The following is a 20,727-nucleotide window of genomic DNA, read 5'->3' on the forward strand; positions in this document are numbered from 1 at the left end:
ACATATCCTACAACTCGCGAATGATGGCGACATCCACCGCTTGACTTCTACCGATACACTAATCATAACTAAGCATTTTACGATCACTAGACTTGATTCTAATCGTTGTCCATGGTTACAAGAAAATTGTAACATCAATCACAAGGAAGATAATGCAACCAGATAGGATCTACCCATTTGACCTTCATGATTCAAACTTACTTAATGCAACTATCCCATACAATAATAGCAAGTTCATACGCATGACTATTATAAAATAATAGTACAATATGATAGCTGTTTGCCTTTGTTTTCCGGTGCTTCGCTCACGTACACCTCCGGTTCAATATTGGCCTCGACTTCTTGAATTGTCGACATGTCACTCTCTAAGAAATGGAACAACGCATCACATAAATAAATGAACGAGCTAAGAAGTATGCTTATGAAGCATGACCATGAACGAGGTGCAATGTGTCATGGCATGAAAACATTTGCAAATGAATGCTTCATCGTTTGGACTAGAAGAGGTTTAATCATCGCATGAGACAATATAAGCTTATTGGGTTCTAAGTAGCTGACAGTCAGATTGGTATGGGTAGCGGTCAAACCGTGGGGGTCTGGCGGTCAAACCAGCCACAGTGGCGATATGACTCTGGCTATGAAGTCTATACTTAATTCTAACTAACCAAGTCACATCCCGATGGTCAGACCAGCCCAGGTGGCGGTAGCTACCTGCAGCACCTCAGCGAGGTCGTCGGCGAAGGCTTTGATGATGTTTTCGACCAAGAGTAGTTCCAAAACACTTTACAAGACTAGGGGAGTTCATTTTAGGTGGTTTAGGCGATATGCACGGGGCCATACTCAAGAACCCCATGGATGATATCCATGGCTAAGGGTGAAGCTTGGGTCTAAGCTAATGGGGATCGATTTGAGCTCGAAGATGATAGGAAAATGGTCAGGGAAATCTTACCTTAGTGTGGGGAAGCTTTCTAGATGGTTGGTTGGCTCTGAGGAGGCTTCGATTCAGAGACCAGGCTCTGGAGTGATGCTTGGCCTTGAGGTGGAAAAAGAACGTGGAGGAAGCTTCTCGGGCAAGGAAGACGGCGGAAGGAGCTTAGGGACGCTTCGGGAAGCTTGGGAAAGTCTTATCCATCGATCTTCGGCTGTCGTGATGGTCGAGGTGGTCTGCCTCTCTTGTCTCTCTCGGTTTTGAGTGGAGTGGGAAGTGAGAGAGAGGGAAAAGAGAGGTTGTCGATGGGCTTTATGTGGGAGCCTTTGAGGCCTAGCGGTCAGACCGTGGGCTAGGCCCATGTGCAGAAAGTTCTCCTTCTTTTTTCCCGTTTTCACCAATTCTTTTTCCCTTTCCTACCAAAATGGTTTTGGGCTATCTAAGCTACTTCAATAGCGATTCCCACTCATAATTATATGGTGAAAATATGAGTCACTTACCGACGTACCATTTCAAAAAGCTTTGAACACTTAAACAAAAACCAAAAGTATGAAACATGATGGCATGATGCATATGTGTGCTCGATGATTAGGTTAGGGTTTTTGGGGGTGACATTATAAGCTTGGTAAACATGATGCATATGCGTGCTCTCTTTATGGCCTTAATCAAACCCCTAGTGCCTGGTTTGAGTTCTTTTCTTCTATGATCATTGTTGCTAGTTTATTCTAGTGCTCTTTGTCCACATTTTGACTCGTGATTGAACTCTTCTTCTCTTGTATGTGATGACATGATCATTACAGGAGATCATTCTGAGTCTATTGTTTTTGTGAATGCTGGTCTCAACAAGCAGTTTCTTATGTTCGATCTGTGTCATCTTCATTTCTTTCTTGGGATTGAGATTTATTGTACATCTGAGGGTTTCTTTCTGTCCCAAGAGAAATATATTTAGGATTTTATTGATCGTGCTTCTCTCATTGATGAGCGCACTATTGAGACTCCTATGGAGCATAACCTTCATCTTCAATCCACAGATTGTGAGCCCCTTGTGGATCCAATTTGCTTTCATCATCTTGTTGGGAGTCTTATTTACCTTGGTATCAATTGTCTTGACATTTCTCATGTAATGCACACCCTCGGTCAGCTCATTTTTGCTCCCACTGAACTCCACTATAGTCATCTTCTGCGTGTTTTGTGCTATCTTCGTGGGACTATCTCTCGTTGTCTATTTTTTTTCATGTTCCAGGTCTTTATAGCTTTGTCTTTATAGCTTTGTGCATATTCTAACGCTACTTGGTCTAGAGATCCTTCTTATCGCTGGTCTCTTTACCTACTTATTTTTCCTTGATGATTCTCTCATTGCTTGAAAGATTAAAAAGTAGATCGCATTTTCTCGTTCATGTGCAGAGTATGAGTCGCAAGCCATGGTGTTATTGACAATGGAGCTTAGTTGGTTATGGTGGTTACTTGAGGATTTTGGTATTTTGTCTCGTACAACTATTCCTATTTACTTTGACAGTACATGAGATATCGGTATTGCTCTATATCCGGTAAAGCATGAGTTCACCGAGTATATTGGTAGGGGTGGGTTGTTAGAGATATATTATGATTTATTATGCCTATGTAATATCCCTTATCAGAGGTTCTTTGCATACACTTTTATTTATATATATATATCGATCTATGACCTCTATAAAATACAAATTACTATTCGTAACAACTCTAAATATTGAATCAGAATGTATGGTCCAGACATCACATAGAAACCGCCGGGTAGAAATAGACACGCCCGAGGGGTCGAATCTTCCACAAGACGAAGAGAAGCTAGTCATGACTCAATGACATATCGATTTGGTACTCGAGTGAATCTTTCGACAATCATTGACTTCACCGCATTCTTTGAAAGACACATATATTGAGATATATAATATCTTAGATGCCGATTGGTTGCGATTCTGAAAGAGTTTGCAACCAGGTGGTGATCCGGCTGCTCCCTGGTTGCGGCCTTCCTCAAATGGCAGCCTCAGGCTGCTTCTCCTCACAATTCACAGAACAACAACAGAACCGGATGCTGCAACTTGATCACTTGGTAGGCGTATCTTGACCATATTGCTGGAGCTCACACGCAACCTTTGCTATCCAGCCACTTGCTGATAACAATGCCAATCTGTTATCAACTAGCTTAGCATTATTTTGCGTGGTAAGTATTAAGTAATATATAAAGGACGTGCGATAGCACTGCGAGTAAATTATACTACAAGGAGATTATGAGGAAATTGCAGGGTATAATAGTTTTCCAAAACATATCAAAGACAGGGTATGATTAGAACGTACTAATTGCATGTCCTTTAATTAGTTTCTGTACGATCGATTCTTTTAAAAGGTGTTTAATCATTTCTCTTTGCAATGAAATAGAAAATTCAATGAATCTACTCCCCAAGTAAAAAAAGAAAAAGTGTCACTTTGGAAACGGATATGTACAAAAAACAAAAAATTGACTACTAATAATATTAAGAAGTAGGAGTAATTTTCAAGACAAAGCTTCATCTACTAATTGTTTTCATGTGTTGGATCTAATATAAATATTCAGAAATATATACATAATCAAAGTTTGGAAAATATACCTACAAGTATCTCATGACATTGTTTCTTTTGTGATTGGTTAGGCAAACCTAGTAGTGGAGTTGAATCATTCAGTTTTACATTCGTCTTATAAAGGATGGAAGGCTTTGTTAGTATATATCAGCCCAGTCAAGATAGTAAGACATAGTTCGAATTAATTCAAGTATATTTCCATTTACATTTTTGGCTAAACAATTTTTTTCCATAAACTACCTCCAATGTGGGACCCACCATTTTACTAGTAGATTAGAAACATCACTAGAAAGATGACACGGCATTACCGCACCTAATAGCCCCTGTCATTGATAGTGTAAGTAGTAGTAGATATTAAAATGTGTGTTTAATATATTATATCTTTAGATACAAAGAATATACGATGATGATCAATTTTTTTTTAGGATGATGACCAAAATTTTCATACGATCCTAACTAATTCTGGTAATTCTTGTGGTTTACGATCATTACTTTTATATGACCGATTAATTGTAATATTGTACCTTTTTACCCATTCATGCTTATTATAGTTTACATAAATAACAGATGATACTTACTTTGCACTATATTTCTTCAGTTAAAAGTCTTAATAGTATATTTTATGAATTTATTAATATTGGAATAATTGATACATCATAAAAAATAACTCCTTGGTAGAATCAAATAGAATGCTAGAAAAATGGCGTGCCACGTCCGAGTTTGTGCATTGCTTTAGCTGCTACTGAACTGGATTTATTATACTCTGCGTGCTCCCATTGCTGGATGACTGAAGATATGGTTATGCCAATCATCATCTTCTCAACATTTTAAAGTTGTTCAGCAGATACGAAACAAAAGAAAAAGGACCAGATTTGCCAATATTTTAATATGTCTCTCTACTCAATTCTGTATGGGATAGAAATTAGAATGATCACGGAACACTCTCAGGTTTCTACTATGTGCACATACTGGTTGGGATTGTAAACACATTTTCATTTCAATCGGCTATTGCTCATACAACATTTTTCAGATAATCAACTCCATGTGTAGTTCTTGTAATGATAATAAATAACATCAAAATGCATGTTCTCTACATATTCCTACATCCACAGTATGCATAGTCCATTATCGACATCAGATTATTATAATGGTTTCCTTTTCTGTAAAGCTTTTTCCATCCTAAATTCACCAAGAGTTTGCCATGAGTTTCATCAACAAATGATTTACCCACATTACAATGTGAATTAGTTCCTGCCAAACTGTGGTTAAGGCAGCCTTATTTGATCTTCTTCACCTTTTCAGCTCGAAACGCTGCGCAAATCTTCTTCCAGCTCCTTATGGCGATAAGCGTTGGTATCATGACCCATGATCTGTTTGCACATATGAAGTATGCCCAGCAGTAGAATGGACTGACCCAGAAGTTGAAGCCATCTATGTATGCAGCGATAAAGTAAACCAAGCATCCGTAGAGCTGGCGCAAACAGATGGTAAACTCGAGAATATTATGGTTGTAGGACTTCCGAGATGCAATGGCGTAGCTGCAAGCAGCAGATTTTTTTTTTTTTTTTTTTTTTGGTCAGATAGAGCAGAAGCTACAGTCTGATTCTAAATCACATATTCATGGACCATAATGAATATTTTCGCAGGGAATAAATGCAAAAATATGACAGAGTTAATGCAGTCCATAGCTAATATTTTATATGCATATACACGACTTGTTTAAACACACGAGTAACGATTACCACAAGTCATCGTAGTATGAACTGAACTGGACTCTCACAAACTTCAGACAAAAGAGACAACAACCTGATCCATTCCAACTTGTAATTGAACCGCTGTTTAGACATCCATTGAGTAAAATACAATCACATGGCACACAAGCACACTTCATACTAGCATACTACCATCCACACAGAGATTACCAAATTTGTTGAATTATACAGACATTACCATAAAACACAATCACATGGCACACAAGCTCAACTTTATACTAGCATATTGCCATCCATACTTACCAAAAGTGATGATCCGTAGTTTTCATTGCATCCACACGCAACCTACGAGATGAAAAAAAATAGTTAGATATTTTGTTATGTATAGAAAATTAGAAATTTGTTCCAGAAGGTAAGCATCACCTTCTCTACCACCCGCTTCTAACGGCGTGAACTTGGCTTGCCATATTGTACTCCTCAGTGGATATGAGCATTATTCGTCGTGTAGATAGCAACTCAGCCTTAAACTCTGTCTAACTTTGTCCTGTCCATACAGAAGTGGTTGACCATTGTCCTTATAATATGGCATAAAATTCAGTGTCTTGACACTCATTGACCTACTGAATAGGAGGCTATAACTAAGCATCAGGGACATGATAGTAATACGGATAAGATCCAGAACTACTCTACATGCCATAGTTTCTATAAGTGCTTGCACTATCTTGTGGTCCATCATGTCCACCTTGTGCACACTATGTATCCACCCATGATATGACATGCCTTCGTGAGGATGGGGGCACCATAGTCCTAGTCCTATGTGGTATGAGTAAACTGACTCTCACTAGTGAATTATATGGGAACAATGGTAGAGGATGGGCGTGGAGGAGCATCGCCTCCCTAACTGCCATTGTCACCGCTTAATCGGCTACGAACTTTCATGTGAATGAATGGAAATGTACTCTAGTTCCTCTCACACCCACTAGATGGAGCGTACTGAGACACTAGGCATCTGGCAAGTTTTGTTAGTGTAGTAGATGAACCGAACATAGACCACCAGTACGCTGAAAGTAGATAAAGTGATCTAATGTTTAGAAAATAGCATATGTAACGGTTAGATATATCAATGCAATGCGTACCAAGTGGAGACTTTCTGTCACATGCTCTCCTAAGCATCCTCTTTAAAACATTGTCTCCTCTGGCACTTCCACTACCACCTCCCTACTCGTAGGAATGACCTGCCCTCCTGAACTCTTCCTCCTCCCTAGGCTGAGCCATGGCATGCTGCACCTGTTCCTCTTCCGTCTCCTCATTATCACTTGTCAAATCTACATGGGTAGCTACCTCTTGCCTCTGAAGCCTCTCCTCAAACCTTTCCTTCTTCTTATCTTTTGTCCTATCAAGCTCACACCTAAACTAATCATGCACATCTGGAGTCACCCTATCGCAACTTATAATATTTCATCCGTGTCTTGCCAAATGTTCTTTCAACCGTGTGGCACCACCACCTCTCTTTTCCTTCTTGCAGTAATTGCACCTAAACTCCGGGTACAAGTTGTCCTCGTACTGCCACACCACATCTCTATCCGCCATCGATTACTGGGAAATAACATATATCATCCTATTAGCACTCCAAAAGTTCACATTGTCTTCAACACTTATACATATACTAGCTTCCAACACTGAATGAACACTGAACAAAACCAAGTACTAGGTGCTAACCAACGCTATCCAAAACTAACCAACCCTAACAAACTAAAAATGGACCCTAACCAACACTAACCAGTTGGAGCCAACCCCCTAACCGAGCATAACACACACAAACCGATCAGTAAAAGGTATAAACTGCCCACATACAAGCTACAACCGATTGGATCATGCCCTAATGCGGTTAATTTTGACCTAACCACCTCCTAACCAACTGGACAAGCTGGACAACCGACCACACACCGTCGAATATCGAGCAGATCTGGCGCAAATGTGGTCAATATGGACTGAATTGAACCCTAACCAAATTGCTCAGGACAACACACTGATAACTGAGCGCATAATGTAAAAAATCAGACGCTTTTAGCGGCTAACCAAGCGGTTACCTCAAAATGTGTCGGCTCCTCAGGTGCTCGGTTTTTGCATAACAGATCATGAATACTAGTTTAGGTCGGTTGGCATGTGCTTCCTACGGAGTGATTTTTTCCCTTGCGCACGCAGATTTGCTCGGGCATGCGGTGAATCTGGCCGGGTGGTTAGAGAAAGCTGCTCGGGGAGGGTTCTGGCCAATGACAGCAAAGAGGATAAGCTCGTTATTTGCACTATACATTCAGCCCGTTTTGTCCTTTTTAATTTTTTTGGCCTTTTTTTTCAATCTATCAATATTTGAGCAATATGTCTTGATGCAAAAGACTTTTTTTAAAAAACTTTTTTCACATATAGTCTTAGAATGGTCTATACTTTTATGGAATTTTTTATTTTATTTTTTAAAATCCAATTTGGATTTTTCGAATCCAAATACAAATTTTGGATGCATTACAAAACCAGACCGCACCGATTTGACCGCATTTCATGGTCTTCATCAAATTTTGAAACCATGTCATAGATAAGAAAAAGACATATCGCTGTGAATCTTAAGACCCACTTACATACTATGTTAGTTTCCAATGATCAGTGAGAATTTGGGCATGAAAATGTTAGTGGCTTCTGTAATTTTCATGTGAATGTGGTAACCGGTAAACTGATACTTGTTATTGTTCATTTAATTTTCTTCTTGTACATCGAAAATTAATTGACAGTTTCACATCATTTCATATTTGCCAAGCATTGTAGTATATTGGACAGCATGAGTTCAGGATCTCTTATCTTCATGGTTTTTGGGGGCGTCGCCTAGACGATGAAGCGTGCTGGCATTCTGGGCATTGCTGTGGCCATCCCTGTGTATGGCGCCCGTCTTAAGCGCCTAGAAGTTAGGAAGGGGGTGGGTTGCCTTGCCGCGCCTTACCGCCTTAAAAAACAAATATACCTAGGTTATCTTACAAAACCAAGATAACCAAATTGACATTGCCAGATAAAGCGTCACTTTAATTTTCACTATTAACGCTACTTACTAGCATGATAACCTAATATACCTAGCATTCAATTGTACTGGCAGCATGAAATTTCTCTATACCAACATATCACCTAACATAATTTCTTACTTCCAAATGTACTGAAAGTAGGAGGTTTTATAGAAATTTATGAAAATAAGGCTCCTCTGAATATGTTCAGTTACCCTCACAGTATATGTATTTGGATCGATGTATCAACTCTGATTTCTTCTTTTTTTTAAAAAAAATCCTCAACCTGTGACACAGTGGTCGTAGTAATCTAACTGCTTATTGACAAGTTACAGGGTGTTCTTTCTTACCAAATTCTTTCAGACGTGTGGGTTGTATTCAAGAGCTATTCTAAGAGTTGCTGCTAATGATACATTTCTAATAGAAATCGTTTGCTTTCTGGTGATTATGATGTGCTTAAGGCCTAATCTCTTACTGCTTGTGACCTGTTTCAGGTGTTCGGCAAGCAGAATGTCAAGCCTGTGGTCGAGGATGGTACTCCGGATGTGACGAAGCTGGCAGCGGTTGAGAAACAAATGTAAAAAAAATCCGTAATGTGTGTTGATTGTCTTTGGGAAACAAATGTAAAAGTTTCTTGGGTTTTCTACGGTGGAGATTTAAAATTTCTGTGGTCTCTGCAAATAATATCGTACTCACGTTGTTCGTGGTAGTGGTTTGGGGTTCAGTAATTCACCGCGAAAGGCCAAGAGTCAGTTTGGATGTCGCTATTGTTATCGTCAATTTTTTTTATTCTCTAGAAATAGTATCACTGCGAGTGATGAACCAGCATCGATAGTAGCCGACTATCAGTACCAAATAAAAAGTGTCAGTTGAAAAATTGATAATAAAGTCATTTTCCAATCAGTATGGATATGCCTTTTTATAATAGTGATATCATACTATGAGGCTGAGAGTAGTGAGCAATCAAATGACCATCTATACTTTTGTTTGAATATTTCTAGAACCGGCCAAGGGCTTAAAAAGTGACTGGAATTCAATACAAGGTCTGGAGTACTTGAGGGTAAATCTCATAGAAAAGCCCGATAGGAAACGTGTTGGGTCTCGGTATGATTCGTTTCTTCACTTGCAATTGTTGGAGGCTGAGCATATAGCGTGAGTAGAGCATATAACTTCTGCAGAGTGTAAATCTATTTGAATAGTCGTGTCCGTGGTCATGGACATGCGAAGCATGACCCACATGATTAGACTCGAGGTGTGTGTCCTGATGAGTGAGTGTATAGACTAGATGCCCGTGTGATAATGTTGCTGGCTCAATCTCCTAGGAGTTATGCGGTACTAGAGGTACATCAAAGATGATGAAAGAGACTGTGGAGTGAAGTGTAACCCCTCTCAGGACCAAAAAACCATAGATATACCTTGTACTTGGCATTTTAGTTCAAAATGTTTTAAAATCAACAATAGAGGATACAATTGAATACCTATATAAATTTGTGCTTAAAAATAAACTGTAAAGCCTTATCTTTGAAGCTATCCTATATACGTTGCGTTTGCACCCTAGCTACTTGTGGCTTTGGGTCGTCGTTTCCACTATGCTTTTTAGTTGGCTGTTCGGACAGGTCTGTAATATATAGTATGATTTGTAATTTTTTTACCTATTAATCTTAATACTTATATATGAAGTTTGACTATAATGTCACGATTGTTATATTATGTATCAACTATTTGATCTAAGTACTGATACAGGAGTCATAGAAGATTCTAGGTTCGGGGTCTCACACTTCGTTCCAACCAAGTTAGAGTAGATTAGATATGAAACTCATAAGATCCAACTAAAAAGATGATGAGATTACAAACATATATCTATTTACTAAATTCATTAAATAAACCCCTCTTACTAATACTCAGACTGGAGAAGTCAAATGAGATCAAATGGTTTATGAGAGAGATATTTATCTGCAAACATGCTCAAATATTAATTTCTGATAGACTCATGGTAGAAAGCGCATGTATGGTCAACATATGTGAAAACAACCCTTATGAAGACACCAGGCATTGACCCACTAGCCAACATATGTGACAGTGGAGAGGATAACGTAAGTACAATTATTTGCATCTAATACATACATCAATATTGGAATAGAACTACAGAAAACACTGATGCAAGCAGTAATGCGACCATTGAACTTCAGATAAACCTGATGCAAACCATCAATTATTGGAGTATTTTGATAGTTCAATTGGGATTGTCAGATTTTCGATTGTAATTCCTGATGTTACATCGTGTTTCAAAGCTAGTTGATATTGCTTCCAGTCTACTGTTAGTGTATCAATATCCTTGATATAGTAACACCATTGTTTCCACCAAATCTTAGGGACCTAGTGAGCTACAATTATGGCCTCGCTTGATGTTGCAAGCAACTGACTTGTGCCATTGTAGCGAAGCACATCCCACGTAGAGCAGCTGGTTACCACAACATCTAACGCCGAACCCCCTCCATCACCGGCCGAAACCACCTCCCACGCTGGTAGAGGACGCCACCACCTCCAACACCACCCCACTCTCTCCCTACCGCTCGACGCCATCAGCTCCCCCTTCCGCCTTCGCATACTTCTGTAGGGCCACCGCTACCATATAGATCCAACTGGATGGACCTTCAGCCTGGTCCTTGCTACTTGCGAGCTCCAATTGTAGAAGGATTATCTAAAAAAGAAAAGAGAGAGGTAGCATAAAAAAAAGCAAGCACCAGGAGCAGAGGCGATGAGGGCGCCTAGAGTAGAGTCGGCGCTTCAAGCAAGGGTGCCTAGAGTGGAGGTCCGGAAGTGCATAGCAAAGGGATGGGGAGAGGTGTTCGCGCCAACAGAGGAGACAATGGCGACGGTCATGCACAAAGGTGAAGGCGACGGCAGTCGCGTATGGGAGAAATGGTGGCGGCGGTGAGGAATTAAGCAGTGAGGAGTCCTAGGAGGACGCCAGAGATGGGGAGAGGCGGTGCGCTGATGGGGAGCTCTACGTAGTGGCGGTGGTCATGCACGAAAGAGAAGGCGATGGTGGTGGTGGCAGGGAATTGACCGAAAGATCGGGATCAACAGAGTTCACTACTAAAAAAACCCCTTTCACTGCTGGCCTATAAAAGGGTTTTACTGTCGGTTTTGGAGTCGACAATAGGCAACAGGCAGTAATAGTCTCCAACTATCACTGTCGGTCCGGGACTATCACTGCCCTTATGAAGGCACTAACATCACTGGATAGTTGACATCACTGTCGGTTGAGTGTTTGAGCCGACAGTGATAGTCGGGTGCCGAATCGATCTTTTTAGAGCTGAAAATTTTGAAAAAAAATATTTTTTACACCCGAGGAACCCCACGTCCGCGCCGTTGTAAGTCACAAGTCACGTGATTTCTTACGTGAAATACGCGCGCATGCGGTTCCTGGCACTCGAACTCAAAACCTCTCAGTTCACACGATACATTCTTACCATCCCACACAGAAGTACTAGTGAGACCATTAGCATATGTAATCCTTTTGACATCTTCTGTCTGAAATTTTAAATGATTATTTGGATATCTAAATGACATCAAATGAAAAGGTTTTAAACTACAAAGTTATAGATCTCATTGAGGACTATAGTTTTGATATAAAGTTTGTTCCCATCCGACTTCGTATGAAAAAGTTATAATTTTTTTAAAATAAGCTATCATCCACTATTACTGTCGGCTCTGGTTAAAGCCAGCAGTGATAGTGGATTTTCATTGTCGGTTCTTTTCGAATGACTGTCGGCTTGTGACTAGAGTTGACAGTGATAGTGGATTTTCACTGTCGATTCTTTTTTAATGGTCTTTTAGCGTCAATCCATGATACGAACCGGAAGTGATATTCTATCATTGTCGGTATGTAAGAAACCGGCAGCAATAAATCAGTATATAAATCTATTTCTGTAGTAGTGGTTTGATACAAACAGGGAGGGGTTGGATGAAAAAGTGGAGAGAAATCTGGTGACTACCAACCAACACAGCACAGTAGTTTGATAGGAACGTGACTGCGTTTAGATTGTAAAGATTAGAACCGTGCAAAACCTTACCATCGACCAAATTGATAGAAGTGACACGAGGGGCGTAGGTCAGTGGCAATGCCATTCACCGTATATATAAGATAAGTGAATGGAACTTTAGTATCTTATCCGTGAATGAATCAACGAATATCAGCTACACGTCAGGAACTCAGGATACTATGACTCAAGTATTTTAGAGGGTGCGATTACCACCGCTGCTACGAGATGAAGCTGGTGACTCGGATAGTAGCAAGCACTTATCCTTCCGTGAACGTGCGCTAAATAAAGGTAAAAAATATTAAGCACACAATGACCAAATTTTAGATACGCGTTATTTGAACCTGTCAGAATGGACTTCAATAATGCAGCACTACAGCCCAAAGCTAGTAGGAAACCCAAGAAAGGACGGGACACAGAGGTGCGAAAACAACTTCACAAGAATGCAACAGCGACACGGCCACACGGGATTGCCAATTGCCACTCAAGTGCAAAATGTCTTAGAGCAATATCTACCTTTCCACATCATATGGACATCAGGATAGAAATTATTTCTCCAACACAAAGTTTCTTTCTCATTTTCTATTTTTTTTATCGATTCATATTTATTTGTTTTGTTTCATAGAACATAAGAACATGGACACTAACAACCCTAATGTATTTTTTTTAGCTTATTTCTAGTGTTGAATTTTGTCCTTAGCTTTTGTCTTGTGAAAGACACCAACTCTCTCTTCTTTTGTTTTTTGCCGTATCATAAAAAGTTCTATATAGCATGATCATTTAATGCCTAACAAATAAACTAAGGTAGAGCATTAGAATTGGCCTAAGGCGGCTTATTCTTTTTTCCCAAGACTCACAATTTAGACTATAACCCGTTGTAGAGTGATGTGTTCCAATTATCCTCACGAATCACACGACAACATCCTCATTAATATTGTCAAGGTTGGTTAACAAATTTTAGTAATCATGTATGTGCAAGACGTATCCCTTCATGATAACGCTGAAAACGGTCTCTAATGCCTCCATTCAAGTAAGGAGCTATTTCTCGCAGAAGAGATTGACGTTTTATCACTTTATATAGAAAAAAATTGAATTTACAATAGACAACAAACGTAGCGTTGTACATGCCTTATAAACAGAAAATGACCTGTTTCTAATGTGCAGACCACATATTTTATTTTTTGAAACTAAAAATAGGCTTTTTTTTACATACACTAGTTTGAAAGAAAACAGGCTTTTTATCCGTTGTGGCATGCCCGAACTGCCCTCGACAGCCGCTTATATATTTATCCGGCTGAACCCAACCGTGTTCATCCACCTCTCACCAACCGTGTCCGCAGACCCCCAAGTTTTGTCGGCTCTCCTTCACCGCCTCGATCCAGATCCGGTAATCCTCCATTCCGTCGCGGCTGCGCCTCTCTTTCTTCCTCCCCTAGGCACCCCTTCGTCGTCCTCATCTCCCCCGGGACTCTGGTGTCGAGCGGGGATCCACCTGGGCTTGGGTCGGTTTCTTCTTTCGCTGGTAAGGAAGCTCTGGTTTCGTTTTCTCCTGTGGAATCTTCTCTTCGCTGCGAGCAATCAAATCAAAATCTCCATTTCTGTTCACTGCGGATTTGTTTGCCGCATGGTGGACTACAAAAGTTGGTTAATTTTCCGTAGTTTTGGGATTCAGCTGAACCACCATAACCATCCCCTGTTACTGAATGTTTAGCATGTCCAATTGCTGTTATTAGTTCTGTTTCATAGATGTTTTTCTGTTATATTTCCATTGTTATGGCTGACTCCGGAGCTCCGGTGTCTCATATCTTAAGACAAACAACCCTCTTTTACCTGGAAAATTGTGCATGTTAGCAGCTTAATTTTGGCCTGTGTAGGAGAGATTGAGAATTTTTTCCTGGTATCCCAACCTTCATCATTTTTCTACGCTAACTTGAATGACTTGCTGCTTCTCAATGTTCAATGGTATCTTTTTGTGCTTGTGGGTGGAGTCAGATTATTCAGTTCTCCTACAATTTGATATCTGCTCTGTTCTCTTGTGATACCACTTAGATATGGAACAGTCAGATGAATGTTTTCTCCGCAACCTTTTACCACCAATAGTAGAACAGCTGCCATGGATGTTTTACTCTGTTTTATCAAGTCGCTAGACAGTAACATGAAATTATTTGGCACGGCTGCTCCTAGGATGCCTTCTTGATTGATGAAATTAAGTTCATAAGCCTATGTCAATCTGTTTTTCCCTCGGTCTAAGCTTCTTTGTTCACTGCAGGTAATTATACTTGCATGAAATGGATTCTACTGCTGGCTAATTGCGATCCAAATTTATATGGACATAGGTATGCATCCCTCTCCCACTCTCTCGAAAGAACGCCTGGCAACTACAATTTTCTTCCTGCTAACAGCTTATGTTCATATGTTCCATTATTTTTTTAGATATCAGGGCCATGTGTAAGGGAGGAAACTGTTTCTACCTCGTCAATAAGGAGACTACCGCTGATTCTATCAGGAAAATCCATTCCACAGTCTCTCAATATCTGATGGCATTTGATAAAGCAAGAATAACGAAAACAGAGACATCAAAGTTGAAGAACCTCATTTCGGCATCATTCAAACCCTTGTCTCTGACCATTCCCATAGGCGACGGATTCCACGAATCATTCCATTTGAGCCATTGCCATTTATAGTAGATAAGGTTTATAAGTAACATAAGGATTTTTATTCCTATTGGTTAACAAGGGGAGGCAAACGTTGAGGTGCTTTCTGCTGCATCTTATGATGCTTGCATTTGTTGGGACACAAGAACAGTTTGTTCAATCACAGACATTCTTCTGTGCTAGAATGCAGATCAAGCCTCCAACAAGGCCCAAGCTTTATTCAGGGCCTATGCCCCAAGGGGAATACAATCCATACTGTACTCTAATACCAGGCTTGCCTGAAGACTTGGCTAAGATATGTCTTGCCCTCGTTCCTCGTAGTCACTTCCCTGTCATGGGTGCCGTTTCCAAGAGGTGGATGTCATTTCTCGAGAGCAAGGAATTGATAGCTGTAAGGAAGGAGGTTGGGAAGCTTGAGGAGATGGTGTATGTCTTGACTGCAGATGCTGGTGCGAAGGGGTCTTATTGGGAGCTTTTGGGGTGCGAAGGGCAAAAGCACAGCCCTCTTCCACGAATGCCTGGACCAACCAAAGCTGGCTTTGGTGTGGTTGTTCTTGATGGAAAGCTCATCATTATTGCTGGCTATGCTGCTGACCATGGGAAGGAATGCGTTTCAGATGACGTTTACCAATATGATTGTTTCCTCAACAGGTATGCTTGGATCCTCGTATACATCAATAAAGTTGTTATGCTAGGGTAGAATATGTTAAACCGAAAGTGATCTTGTTAACATTACAAAGTTCAAAGGCTAAACCAGCATATTGAAAGAATCCTAATGCATTCAATAGAGTCTCATGGGCTCTGATATTATTCAACAGATTATTAATTAAGGTCACATCATTTTGATTTATTAGTTTATGCTCTCATTTCCCAGGTGGACTGTTCTTGCTAAGATGAATGTGGCTCGTTGTGACTTCGCCTGTGCAGAGGTCAATGGGGTGATATATGCTGGTGGTGGATTTGGTCCAAATGGTGATAGTTTATCCAGCGTCGAAGTTTATGACCCAGAGCAGAATAAATGGACATTGATTGAGAGCCTACGCAGGCCAAGATGGGGTTGCTTTGGTTGCAGCTTTGAAGGAAAGCTCTATGTCATGGGTGGCCGTTCAAGCTTCACAATTGGCAACTCCCGTTTCGTTGATGTGTACAATCCTAATAACCATGCCTGGGGTGTGGTCAAGAATGGCTGCGTGATGGTCACGGCTCATGCTGTTCTTGGCGAGAAGCTCTTCTGCATCGAGTGGAAGAACCAGAGGTCTCTAGCTATTTTCAACCCGGCTGATAATTCTTGGCAGAAGATCCCAGTGCCGCTTACAGGTAGCTCAACCACTCGTTTTTCTTTTGGAATACATGACGACAAGCTCCTGCTTTTCCCGCTTGAGGAAGAGCCTGGGTATCAGACACTGATGTACGATCCTGCTGCACCGACGGGATCTGAATGGTGCACGTCTAAGCTGAAGCCGTCGGGATCATGCCTGTGCAGCGTGACCATTAAAGCCTGATGCCCTGGAGTGCGCCTGTGCGGCGACTTACCATCCTCGTAAGATGGAATCCTCTGTTACTCTCGTGCACTCTTGTTTGCTTGAAATTTACTCACCTGTTTCACTCTTAAATAATAGAACATATTTATGCTGCGGTTCATTGAACTGCAGAAGTGCCATAGTGTATTCTCGTTTCACTTGTATTGAACTCTGGTCATAGAGCCTTCAATTGATATGGTGTTGTGCTGGGCATCGGTATCATGGAAACGGATCCTCTGACTTGGAGATCAAAAGTCATGGGTGAACAGTAATTTTTGGTGAGGCGATGGACAGTGCTGTGACTTATTCTACTGTAGCTATCCAGTGTAACAATTTGCTGCGGCAAGAACACTGTTCATTGTTGTACCAGAAGGAAAGTCACACTTACTGTCCCCGTGACTTTTGTTCCCAACGTCCGAGGATCTTCCCGGTATCATATACCAACAGGCAGCTGTGTTGATAGCTGATACGCAGTTGTAATGGTTCTGGCTAGCAAATCGGTCTACTTACATGATGATATACCATTTCTTATTGTCTTAGTAGCTTTGTATAATCAAATGGGTTGTCAGCGTCCATAATATACATCTGAGCTATGCAAACACAGCTGATCTCCTGAAAGGATAATTCAGGCTAATATCCAAGTGTCATTCAAGAGTTTAGCCCACCTGATGTAACAATCTAAATTCTCAAAACCAAGAAAATTAAAAACTTTTTCAAAGAAAATAAAAGAGTTTGCAAAAACTAAAAAAATCCTAAGGGTGTATTTGTGCCTTTATGCATATACACATATATGTGAGTATGTGTGCTATATATATAAATACATATATACATTGAGGGTTATTTTATTTTGCTTATAAAAGAACATTTATAGATATATATGTGTGTGTGCGCGCGCGTGCACATATTTGCTTGTTTGTTGATTGTTGAGTGACTGTGTGAGCTAATATAAGAATATATATGTGGTATATATGTTATATGTATATATATACATGTGTATATACATGAGAGAAATAGAAAAGGAAAAAAGAAATGGAAAAGATGTTCTCGGCTGAAATCCTTCATAACCAGCTAGCCCATATTCCTTTCCCTCTTCTATCTTCTTTCTCCGGGCCGTAGTCCAACCCAGCAGAGCCAGCCCAGCCCAGCCCAACCCACCATCTCCTCTCCTCTCTTCTGTCCTCTCTGCTTCACCTCACAGCAGCAGCAGTCGGCCCCCGCACGCGTGGATGTCGTTATGTCTGAGTCCTAGATCAACCACCCATCGCCAAAATGGACTCGCTAGGACTTCTAGAAGCTTAAGCCCACGTCGGTTTTGCCAAAGCCCGAGCCAAACTCGAGATGCACACTTGAGTTCAACAACTGTCCGCACGAAATCCCAATCAAATCCGCAAGTTTGAGCTAGATATAAGCCAAGCAGCAAACAAGGAACAATCAAGGAGCTTTATGTGGAGCTTTTGCCCAAGGGATCAGAGTCAGAGGCCGTTTGAATCGTCGGAATCGTAGTTTGACCCGCTGCTGCCGCTCTTTTCAAATCTGAGTCGAATTAGAGATAGGGGAGTTGCCCGCATATATATATGCGCCCCTAAGCCTTCTTCAGAGCATCCTACAACCTTCACCCATCAAGTCGAGACGAAATCATCGCCCAAAGCTCATCTTCGACGAGAGCCAAAGCTTCAAGCCGCCCATCACCATCGTCCACCTCTCTGGAGCATCGTTGACACCGATGTCGACATATGCCCTAGGTGAATTCCTCGCGCTTCCCTGATGCTTTTCCGCCGCTCACCATTGACCATAGTGCGCCGGAGCGCCGTTCTGACGAGTTTTCTGTCGTGCACCGCCGTGGGGAGAGTCGTTGCGGGGAGAGTCTCCGGAGTCAAGAGCGGGTGAGTGTGAGCCATCCGATCCAAAACCGAGGGCTAGGATTAGATCTAAAACATATCTCTTAGTGGGCCAATAGCAAATCGCCACGTGTCATACATAATCCCAATCAGCAACAGAACCCGGTTAGCCACCACCTCACCCTGCCACGTCAGCCACCATGTCAGCACCACTGCATACGTGTCAATCCAGTCAATATTTCCTTTTGTGTTTGTTTTATTGCTGTAATGATGTCATAATTGATATGTATTGCGCAATAAATAGATTTCTGGTGTAATAATAATTTTGAAAATAATAATAATTAGGAAATTAATTTTTGATAACTTAGAAGGACTTAGAAGGATTGCAGGATTAAGATTTTGAAGATCTAACTGAGTTCAATGAAGGTAAGTTGTGTTCTTGATCATATTTATCTTAGTTTTCAAAATATTTTATTTTACCAACATACATGCTAATAATTTATTGGGAAATCCAAGAGTTAGGCTTTATCTTAGTTTTTCCTTATCATTCTTGTTGCTATAGTATGGTTTTGTGTTATGTAATGGTAGATGATATTTAGTCTGGCTTTGGGATGGTAATCATGATAGAAATTTATAATGGTCCTATGCAACATTGATAAAGTGTAATAAAATATTTTTTTATAGCAACATGGTATAGGGATTTGAGCATGTGGTATGATTAGACCAGTATGTGATGTACGGATGGGAAAGTGATAGTCTTACTCAAATCTAAGTACCGGTTCATGAGGTGACTTTCTGTGTTTACGATGCAACCACAAGCTTGATATGGGATAGATCTAGCCAAGTAATTTGCTTTACTATCAGCATAGTGTAGATCAAGCAGAAGAGCGGGGAATAGAAGGGTGTACTTGAGATTCGAAAGACGCAAGAGGGATCTTTCGTTGTTGAAGTGGAATCACATGACGATGAAACCTTAGTGAGTTTGCATGTGCTAAGAGGGATATTGTAAAGACTTTGTAGTGGTCAACTTGTTGCACACCTTGGAAGTGTGTAAGATGCTGACAGGTATCAACAAAAAAGTTCTATTACTTGTGGGTAAAGTGTATAACCTCTGCAGAGCTAAAACTGAATATTCAACCGTGCTTATGGTCACGAGCGGTATTGAAAACCTACCATGATTAGAATTGGGTGGTTTGTTTGGTTAGGTCAACTATGATGGTGAAAACCATAATAGAAGTATGGGTCAATCATGATGGTCGAAATAGTGGTTAAGGTTGGTTTGTTAGTGGTTCAATCTTGGTGGTGGAAGCTTTGGTTGAGGTGTTTGTTATTCAATCTTGGTGGTTAGAACCTTGATTGAGGTAGTAAGAAGTTGGTTAAGCCAAGATAGATAGAATCTTAAGGTGATTTATTACTCACTTAATTATTGTTATTTTTTAAATGTTTTTATTTAAATACTATTTTATAGCCATTTAGCCATATGCTGCCTAAAGTCTTTATATGAATATTATTTCCTTCACAACTTACTGAGTACGACACGTGCTCACACTTGCTATAACAAAACACAGTTGGGAATGAATTCGAAGACCTCGTAAAGAATGCATTGTAGGGAGATGTTCTTCGTCGATTACCTGTAGAGTTATCAATAAAGATAAAGACTATGCTTATAATTTGCTACAGAGTTTATTGGTTCTTCGACTTTTGAAGGTCTTTTATAAGATAATTACCAATTAAGTATATATATTGTAATGATTGTTATTAATAAAATCACTATATATTAGGATTAATTTAATATAATTTTTGGACTCAACATATAGATGGGATTGATTCGTTTTTAAGATGGTCTGGACAGCTGAGCACTTAAGAGTTTGGTTCAGTACGACGAGGGAATGGCACACCGATTAATGAAGGAAGATGAGCTACAGAGTTGGAACAACCGAAGCAGGTGACAGTATATTTTGGCCCTTAATTCTACGTTCGAAATATATAAATAAAAAAATTCTCATTTTCCCATACCCAGGATTGGATGAGCTGGGCTTTATGTCCCTCGAGTTGGGCTTCTGGTCCTAACCTGGGGCTGAAGGGAGTTTTTTTTTTTATATTTTTTCAATTAAAAATTTAAATAAATAGATTTTTCATAAAAAATTATAAAAATAGACGTCTGCAGCCCCCTGAGAGGACGGTTAGACCTGCTTACCGCCCTTTGGGAGGGCGGTGGCCTAACCGCCTCCTCAAAGGGCGGCAAGGGGGTGACCGCTCGAGCCGAGGCCTTACCGCCCCCTGAGAGGGCGGGTACGGCTCCTTGCCGCCTTCTCAGGAGGCGGTAAGGTGGCTGCCCGCCTGCCTCCCTCCTTGCTCCCTCCTCTATAAAAAATCCAAGAATGAGGTGAAAT

General features: G+C 40.6%; 1 protein-coding gene across 2 annotated transcripts; it reads left to right on the forward strand.

Annotated features, from left to right (window-relative positions):
* The first annotated feature begins 14,953 nt into the window (after nt 1-14,953).
* On the forward strand, nt 14,954-17,035 carry LOC133922108 (F-box/kelch-repeat protein At1g67480-like). 2 transcript variants are annotated; one of them, XM_062367284.1, is made up of 3 exons: nt 14,954-15,627; nt 15,851-16,516; nt 16,596-17,035. In XM_062367284.1, exons 1-2 carry the CDS (start codon nt 15,095-15,097, stop codon nt 16,476-16,478), a joined length of 1,161 nt encoding a protein of 386 aa, XP_062223268.1. In that variant the 5' UTR covers nt 14,954-15,094; the 3' UTR covers nt 16,479-16,516; nt 16,596-17,035. The 2 variants fall into 2 exon arrangements, with proteins under 2 accessions (XP_062223268.1, XP_062223267.1); XM_062367283.1 differs by having other exon boundaries at nt 15,851-17,035.
* The last annotated feature ends 3,692 nt before the right edge of the window (nt 17,036-20,727 follow it).

The sequence above is a fragment of the Phragmites australis genome, chromosome 6 (assembly GCF_958298935.1).
Source record: "Phragmites australis chromosome 6, lpPhrAust1.1, whole genome shotgun sequence".
In the NCBI taxonomy this organism is placed as follows: domain Eukaryota; kingdom Viridiplantae; phylum Streptophyta; class Magnoliopsida; order Poales; family Poaceae; genus Phragmites; species Phragmites australis.

Excerpts from the sequence above, each read along its gene's own strand:
- LOC133922108 (XM_062367283.1), top strand. The coding sequence starts at position 15,095 with ATGATGCTTGCATTTGTTGGGACACAAGAACAGTTTGTTCAATCACAG. Across the intron at positions 15,628-15,850 it reads TATGATTGTTTCCTCAACAG|GTGGACTGTTCTTGCTAAGA; the intron begins GTATGCTTGGAT and ends CTCATTTCCCAG.